The sequence below is a fragment of the Sinocyclocheilus grahami genome, unplaced genomic scaffold (genome assembly GCF_001515645.1).
Source record: "Sinocyclocheilus grahami isolate Dianchi unplaced genomic scaffold, SAMN03320097.WGS_v1.1 scaffold233.1, whole genome shotgun sequence".
Lineage (NCBI taxonomy): Eukaryota > Metazoa > Chordata > Actinopteri > Cypriniformes > Cyprinidae > Sinocyclocheilus > Sinocyclocheilus grahami.
The window spans coordinates 1,464,393-1,473,314 of NW_015505412.1; the positions used below are offsets into that span (position 1 = coordinate 1,464,393).

Sequence of the window (8,922 nt, forward strand, 5' to 3'; positions counted from 1 at the left end):
CTACTTCACTTTGTCAGGCAGGTCCTATTTAAGAGATTTCTTGATTGCGAACAGGTGTGGCAGTAATCAAGCCTGGGTGTGGCTAGAGAAATTGAACTCGGGTGTGATAAACCACAGTTTTAACAGGGGGGCAAATATTTCTTCACACAGGGCCATGTAGTTTTGGATTTTGCTTTCCCTTAATAATAAAAACCTTCATTTAAAAACTGCATGTTGTGTTTACTTGTGTTATCTTTGACTAATATTTAAATTTGTTTGATGATCTGAAACATTAAAGTGTGACAAACATGCAAAAAAATAAGAAATCAGGAAGGGGGCCAACACTTTTTCACACCACTGTATAATTAAATATATACATTCAAAGCGGAATTTTTGTAATTTCATTGTTTGAAAAAAAATGTAAAATATTGTATTTTCAAAAAATAGTGTTAAAATAGTATTAATAGTAAATTAATATTTAGTTAGGAGCAATTATTTATGAATACATTATTTTTTACATTATTTATTTACATTGTTATATTATATAATTTTATTTTATATATGTATTACCATGTCAAAAAACATGGATTTTGTTAATAAGTGTTCAGAATTCATTTGATGACTCTGTCCTTTGTTTTCTCTTATCTCCGTTCAGGTGATGAGAGAATGGGAGGAGGCAGAGAGACAGGCGAAGAATCTTCCTCGTGCTGATAAGAAGACCATAATTCAGGTAGCCTCTCAGCTCATAATAATTGTGAATGGGATATGTTGGCTGATGATTCATAAGCAGTGAACGGTGGAGAGTAAACAACATTTATTGTTCATGTACTGTAGTGATATGTGAATCTGTTATATAAAGCACTTAGCGGGGTTGCGGTTCAAGTGCATTCAGATTTAGCAGTACAGCATACATTAAAGTGGAGGGTGGATTTTCAAGAGGATTGAAAGGCTTGCGGTTTTTTATACTTCAGGATTAAATGGCTGCTGGCTTTGTGTTCATTGGTGTTTCTATAGCGCTTCCAGGAGAAGGTGGAGGCGTTGGAGAAGGAAGCGGCCGGGGAGAGACAGCAGCTGGTAGAAACCCACATGGCACGAGTGGAAGCTCTGCTGAACGACCGTCGCCGTCAGGCTCTGGAAAGCTACCTTAGCACCCTGCAGTCTGATCAGCCTCGGGTATTCACACACAACCATAGTCCTGAACTACAAACAAAATGGCATATGTTCCACAAATGTGTTAACAGTAGTAGTATTTCGTTTCATTTGTTTGCCACAATGTCTCTCATCTGCTAATCTAATATCTGTGTTATGGATAAATAGCAACCGCTAACCAAGAAACACCTGTTTTGTCCTGTGTCCCGTCTCGTGCAGCCTCGACAAGTCCTCAATCTGTTGAAGAAGTACATACGAGCGGAGCAGAAGGACAGGCAGCACACTCTCAAACATTTTGAGCATGTGCGAGAGGTGGATCCCAAGAAGGCGTCTCAGATTCGGCCCTTTGTAAGATGGTCAAGCTGTTCTTTCCTACTTCAGACATAAAATGTGCAGATACTTCAGACTTCAGTTTGACTGCTTGTGCCCATAGGTGATGACCCATCTGCGTGTGATTGAAGAACGCATGAACCAATCCTTGGGGTACCTCTACAAGGTGCCACAAGTGGCTAATGAAATCCAGGACCAAGTGGGTAAGTGTGAGGGGGTTTATTTAGCGCTAAATTCACTTGCGTATCATTTGGGGAACTTGTTTTCAAACTGGGTTCTGCTGATTTAGGAGAATTTAAAAAATAATTTTAATAATGAGAAATAAAATACTAATGTAATATGCACATAATTCAAATAATAATAATAATCTAAGTTCATCTTTCTTACCGGCAATACATATCCACTACTATTCTGGGTTTGTGGTCAGTAAAATGTTTAATGTTTTTGAAAGAAGTCTCTTTATGCTCACCAAGGCTGAACTAAAATATTAGTTAGGAGCAATTGTTTATTAATACATAATTTTTTACATTTTACATTATACTAAATATAAAAAAAAGAAAGAAAAGAAAAACTTACAGACCCTTAATTTTTTAATGGTAGTGAATACTTCAAAAATTATATTCATTATGAAACATACTATATTTAATCTTGTATTCTAATCTGCCATTAAAAAAGCCTCTCATTCTTTCTTTCTCCAGCTTTGCTGATTCAGCGTGACCAGGCTGAAGTCACCCAACAGTTGTCGTCTCTCCAGAGTAAGATGAGGGTGAGCTATGGGAACGACGCCCTGATGCCCGACCTGCCTGACAGCACCACCCCCCTGGACACCCTGCCACCAGAGCAGGACGGCCTGGGCTTCATCCACCCCGAAAGCTTCAACCAGGCCAACACTGACAACCATGGTAAACATTTGCACACTGAATGCTGTAACTGAACTGCCAACTTTTTAAAGGCCCATTTTCATGATCACCATAAACAGATATAGAGCAAACAGTAATATACAAATATACACTGCTGTTCAAAAGTTCAGTGTCATTTAGATTTTTCTTTTATTAAATAAGCATCAAAAGTGACTTTTATATTGTTTCAAACGATTTCTAGTCGTCAAAAGAATTATGGAAAAATGATTTCCACAAAAATATTAAGCAGCACAAAGATTTCCAACACTGATGATTATTAGATTTATTAATACATAATTTTTTACATTTTACATTATACTAAATATAAAAAAAAGAAAGAAAAGAAAAACTTACAGACCCTTAATTTTTGAATGGTAGTGAATACTTCAAAAATTATATTCATTATGAAACATACTATATTTAATCTTGTATTCTAATCTGCCATTAAAAAAGCCTCTCATTCTTTCTTTCTCCAGCTTTGCTGATTCAGCGTGACCAGGCTGAAGTCACCCAACAGTTGTCGTCTCTCCAGAGTAAGATGAGGGTGAGCTATGGGAACGACGCCCTGATGCCCGACCTGCCTGACAGCACCACCCCCCTGGACACCCTGCCACCAGAGCAGGACGGCCTGGGCTTCATCCACCCCGAAAGCTTCAACCAGGCCAACACTGACAACCATGGTAAACATTTGCACACTGAATGCTGTAACTGAACTGCCAACTTTTTAAAGGCCCATTTTCATGATCACCATAAACAGATATAGAGCAAACAGTAATATACAAATATACACTGCTGTTCAAAAGTTCAGTGTCATTTAGATTTTTCTTTTATTAAATAAGCATCAAAAGTGACTTTTATATTGTTTCAAACGATTTCTAGTCGTCAAAAGAATTATGGAAAAATGATTTCCACAAAAATATTAAGCAGCACAAAGATTTCCAACACTGATGATTATTAGAAATGTTTCTTGAGCACCAAATCAGCATATCATGTGTATCATGTGACACTGAAGACTAGAGTAACGGCTGCTGAAAATTCAGCTTTGCCTTCACAGGAATAAATTACATAGTGAAATATATAAAAATTAGTGATTAATCGCATCCAAATTAAAAGTTTTTGTTTACATAATATATGTGTGTGTACTGTGTATATTTATTATATATATATATATATATATATATACACAAACACATGCATGTATATATTTAAGAAAAATATGTTGTTTATATATAATATAAAATATAACAATATATATGTATATACATGTATATTTTCAATATATATATACTGTATGTGTGTGTATTTATATACATAATAAATACACACAGTACACACACATATATTAATGTAAACAAAAACTTATTTTGGATGCAATTAATTGCGATTCATCATTTGACAGCACTAATTAAAATAGTTAAGTTTTTTTTTTTTTATTGTAATAATATTTCACCTTTTTGTTGCTGTTTTACTGTATTTCTGATCAAATAAATGCAGCCTTGCTGAGCATAAGAAACTCTCTTAAGAATCCTACCAACCCCACATTTTTGAACAGTAGTGGAAATAATACAGAAACATTACATTTAGAAGAGACTGAACAGCTTTTTTTTTGTCTTGTTCAGTTGAACCCGTAGATGCCCGTCCAATTCCAGATAGGGGTCTGCCTACGAGACCCGGTAAATGTATACATGTTATTTTCACCCATTGCTTTGTTTAATATCATATATCTAATGATTATGTTTATATGTGTGGTTGTTTTTAGAGATTCCAAAGGTTCGGCTGGACATTGAGGAAAGGCACAACGCTGGTTATGATGTTCGTGACAAGAGACTGGTACAACAGTTTATGCAAATATTTTATAGAAATAAAATATATGTATCTAATATTTCACATTGTAAAAAGTAATTGATGTGTTTGTGTTGAATCAGATGTTCCTTGCAGAAGACATGGGCTCTAATAAGGGGGCAATCATTGGGCTGATGGTGGGTGGAGTTGTCATCGCTACTGTGATCGTAATCACTCTTGTTATGCTAAGGAAGAAGCAGTACACTTCCATTCACCATGGAGTTATTGAGGTGAGACACAACATATTATAAATATATGAAGACTTCAGATGTAAAAACCGTCAGACGTTTTTGAAAATAAGGCACTCAATAACTGACTAATAACCTTTTCTTTGCCATTAAAGTGAAATTACTTAATCAAAACATAGGTGCCTGATAAAAATGTTCTTTTAAAAGGAAAGGTCTCAGACAGATTTTTTAGCATATGAAGTCTTCATATCTTTCCATAGCCATGGGAGTAATATAAAATATTACCGGTATATTATATTAAAACTATTAAAAGAAATATCTGCTGCCAGCTCTAAAATATTTCATCAGCTAGAAGTTGCTCTTTCTGAGTGCAGCGTTTTTTAAATAATTTAAAAATCATAACCCATATGGAAAAAATCTAAATTTTTCAAATATATTTTTTTAAATGTATTTCAAAATATATATTAATGTAAATATATTCTCTACCAATGTATTTTTTGTCCGTTTTAAATATAAAAATATATTTTTTACCTATTTTTTTCTGTCTCAGGTGGATGCAGCGGTGACCCCTGAGGAACGTCATCTCAATAAGATGCAGCAGAACGGCTATGAGAACCCCACCTACAAGTTCTTCGAGCAGATGCAGAACTAAAGAAGCACTTCAGATCCCCACACTCCCCCTCACCACCATCACCCACTGCATCAGGACAGAGAATGCAGACTGATCCCTCATACACACTATAGCTCAGCTCTGTCACCATGGAGATGAGAGTGGCTTCCATCACCTGACCATTTCATCCAATCGAACGAGTGCTCACTCATTTTGCACAGAAGAGTGATGTGACATTGCCGCCCATCCAGCCATCTGTCAGTATGTTGGTCCATCTGTGTGCTCCCATGCCTGTCCATCACAGCACTGTGCGGTGAATGAGCCATTCTCTTTGCCCGTGCTTTCCTTACCCATGATCCTCTAAACCAGTGTTTCTCAACCCTAGTTCTGGGCGCCCCCCAACACTGCACATTTTGTATGTATCCCTTATCTGACACACCCATATCAGGTCCTGGAGCAGGGATGCCCAAACTCGGTCCTGGAGGGCCGATGTCCTGCAGAGTTTAGCTCCAACCCCAATTAGACACACCTGAACCAGCTAATCAAGCTCTTACTAGGCATACTAAAAACTTCCCACCAGGTGTATTGAGGCAAGTTGGAGCTAAACTCTGCAGGAGACCGGCCCTCCAGGACCGACTTTGGGCACCCCTGTGACCTGGAGTTTATTCTAATGAGCTCATGAGTTGAATCAGGTGTGTTTGATTAGGGAGACACACAAAATGTGCAGTGTTTGGGGGGCGCCCAGGACCAGGGTTGAGAAACACTGCTCTAAACCATCTATATATTTTTTTTTTCTCTCCTCTCTCTCTTGACCATTTTTGTTCCCCTCCAGAACTTCAAGCACTTACATCTCCTCTTTTGTTTGCACGTTTCCTTCCTTTTTCCTGGGCATTCAGATGATGCGGTGCTGTTTGGCTACATGAGGCTCCAACCGCAAACAACCAGATGCCGAATAATGTACTCAGTTAAACTTTCCATTCAGGTATTTCTTTTTCTGGAAAAAAATGCACACACAAAAAAAAAAATATATATATATATATATAAAAATCCATACATTAAAAAAAAATATGTAAAAACCACCACCAAAAAAAATATACCATTTAGATAAGAAATGAATGTTTGTTTTTATTTTGTGTGTTATATGTATTGAATTAAGGCAGAAACTAGCTGTATCTATATAGTGCATGGCAATTTTAACAGAGAGACGGTTTCTGGATCCAGGCGCAGACTTTGACCTCTCTCTCATGTAGAGATTTTAGCTGGATTGTACATTTTATTGTCTTCTTGTGATCACATTTTAAATAAGTGAAAAAAAAATCTGCTTGGCTACATCGTCACAGGGACATGCTTTAATCGAAGTGTGCTTTTTCTTTCTTTTGGACCATGCCACGCACACTTAAATGGTTGCATGGGGCTGGAAAAAGATGTATGTATTGTATTATGAAGTGTAATATTAGCCCACTTTTTGGTTCATTAACGTTCTACGCACTCTGCATTTTTATTTTTATTTTTTGGAAGGGTCTAGGCCCTTTTTGCCTCATGAAGTTTTATTCCATGTCGGTTTGGTATGGGGCCGGGATTAGGGAAGGGCGGTATGGAGTGGTGGTGGGATTTTGCTTCAGAAATAGCCACCATTTTTGGATTGTGTGATTTTTGTCCCATTTTCCCCTCTTTGTATTCCCCCAGTGTCTGTGATATTCACGAACACATTTTGGGACAGAAACACCTCAACCTTCTCCCCCTCTTTTATTGTTTCACTGAAGTATCTCATAGCACCTTACAGGCCAGAGCAGGTAGGAAGGAACGGGTAGATATGAAATATTAATGTAACGCGGCCTTTTGAAATGACCTCTCAAGAGACATTTTAAAAGTGCCACGACGTTGAAGGAAATTGTGAATTGTTGTAAAATACATTGAGAGAGACACACAGCCATTAACGAGTCAAACATTGTGCAGTTATGTCACAGTGCACACTGCTCATTACGTTCCTGTATAGAATTACCTTAGCTCTAAAATCTGGTGTTGTGCTGATTAGTGGATACTCTGAGGCGAGTGTCTGTGGTCAGTAGGGTACAAAGAAAGCTCTTTCTGTGACATTTTCCTTCAGTATCTATTCAAACCATTGGCTTAGAAGGGGAAAAGCTTTCTACAACACTGTAACCCATGAATAAAGTTTTGAATGTACATACAAACTCCTTGTGGTGTGTTGCTTGCTGCACAAAACAAGATAGAAACAAAGGGTGTGTTTGATTGCTGCTGCATTATGCAAGATTTGGGCAATTCAAAAACCAACTGTCTCTTTATTGCCCTCTGGTGGACAGTAAAAAGTACCTCACCTTGAGGGAATTGGACACAAAAAAAAAAAAAAAAAGATCCTTTACAAATGGAAAATATCAAAATACACTGCCCACGTGGCTATCAAAAACAGAGTGTATATACAATGGAAATATAACCGATGCTACCCTGCAGTCAGAGAACAAGCATACAAAAACTGAAAGCTCATACATGATCTTTGTCTCATCCACACATACACTCGCTCTCTAAGCATTCTAGGGACACGCAGACATACATACACACTCGTAACAAAAGCGCACATCTGCTTACAAACCCGCTGTTTCCCACCCTGCCCAAAGTCAAATGTTTAACCCGGATTCCTCCCATCTTAAACTTGTCTCCTGGTTGGCTGGGAGTAACAAGCCACTCCCTCCTCAACTGTCTTTCTCTAAAGCTGCTGCAGCCAGAGTGACCGTGGTGACGGGCTGGCCGAGGCCATGCAGCTGCACCCGGGCGAGTTTCTTCTGTTCGCACTCCGTCACCAGGCTGTTGAGCTCTGCGGCGCTGTATCCGATCAGAGTCCTCAGGTCACACACAAACTTGTAGACAAAGCGCTTGCCCTGCACTTTGCTGATCATGTCTCCGTCATAGTAGTACCTGTTTAGATGAGACAAGATTGATGGATAGAGTTAGTTTTCTTGTTGAAGTTTTAAGAATTACTAGCTACTTCCCTCCAAAAGCACCTAAACTAGAGAGGGGAAATGATGCACTCGCACCTGAGAGCTCTGCTCAGCTTCTCGTAGTTCATGGTGGGCTTGTTCTTGCGCTGGCCCCATTTCTGAGCTACCAGCTCAGGCTGATTGAGTTTGAACTCGCCCTCCTCTCCCACCCAGGAAATGCAGTCCCGAGAGTCCTTATCCGTCAGCAGCTCCAGGAGAAACTGCCACAGCTGAATCTGACCGTTGTTACCTGAGAGGACATACAGCACAATCATAAACAATTCTACAATCATTTATTCCTGTTTTTCTTAGTATGGGGTTTTGGCAAAATTCAGAATTGAAGGGATGACTCCCATTTAATTCATGAGATACGATTTGAATTGAACACACACAATAGTATGTTAAATTTGAAAGACAAGAAGAGGAAAATACTGTTCCACCTCTATATAAACCATATAATGAAAGACACCATTAGATTTTATTAGCATTCAACATTTCACCAATATGTACTATAATATGTGCCATTAAAATGTTGGAGGGTTAGTAAGATTTTTTTTCTTTTTCTTAATGTATGCTCAACAAGGCTACATTCATTTGATCAAAAATAAAAGTATTGTGAAATATTACAATTTAAAATAAATGTTTTCTTTTAAAATGTATTTTTCTGTCATAGCAAAGCTGAATTTTCAGCAGGCATTAGTCTTCAGTTTCATATGATCTTTCAGAATTCATTCGAATGTGCTAATTTTGTGCTCAAAAACTTTTTTTAATTAATGATGAAAACAGCTGTGCTACTCATTCTGTGATACATTTCTTGATTCTTTTAGGAAAATAATGTTTAATAGAACAACTTTTATTTGAAATTCAATTTTGTTATATATATATATATATATATATATATATACATATACATATACATATACATATACATA

General features: G+C 37.5%; 2 protein-coding genes across 5 annotated transcripts in view; one reads left to right on the forward strand and one right to left on the reverse strand.

Annotated features, from left to right (window-relative positions):
- Positions 1–5,524, forward strand: part of LOC107597486 (amyloid beta A4 protein-like) — a 19,632-nt gene extending 14,108 nt beyond the window's left edge. For both annotated transcript variants that reach the window (XM_016288561.1, XM_016288562.1), the window contains 9 exons: positions 635–709; positions 994–1,152; positions 1,348–1,476; positions 1,562–1,661; positions 2,157–2,360; positions 3,977–4,030; positions 4,117–4,187; positions 4,283–4,429; positions 4,938–5,524. In XM_016288561.1, the coding sequence (XP_016144047.1) occupies positions 635–709; positions 994–1,152; positions 1,348–1,476; positions 1,562–1,661; positions 2,157–2,360; positions 3,977–4,030; positions 4,117–4,187; positions 4,283–4,429; positions 4,938–5,039 (1,041 nt within the window). In that variant the 3' untranslated portion in view covers positions 5,040–5,524. The remainder of the gene's footprint in view (positions 1–634; positions 710–993; positions 1,153–1,347; positions 1,477–1,561; positions 1,662–2,156; positions 2,361–3,976; positions 4,031–4,116; positions 4,188–4,282; positions 4,430–4,937) is intronic.
- A 1,753-nt stretch (positions 5,525–7,277) lies between these two features.
- The window catches only part of LOC107597487 (GA-binding protein alpha chain-like), a 7,214-nt gene continuing 5,569 nt past the window's right edge, over positions 7,278–8,922 (reverse strand). For all 3 annotated transcript variants that reach the window (XM_016288563.1, XM_016288565.1, XM_016288564.1), the window contains exons 9-10: positions 8,048–8,240; positions 7,278–7,928 (exon numbers count right to left, since the gene is read on the reverse strand). In XM_016288563.1, the coding sequence (XP_016144049.1) occupies positions 7,706–7,928; positions 8,048–8,240 (416 nt within the window). In that variant the 3' untranslated portion in view covers positions 7,278–7,705. The remainder of the gene's footprint in view (positions 7,929–8,047; positions 8,241–8,922) is intronic.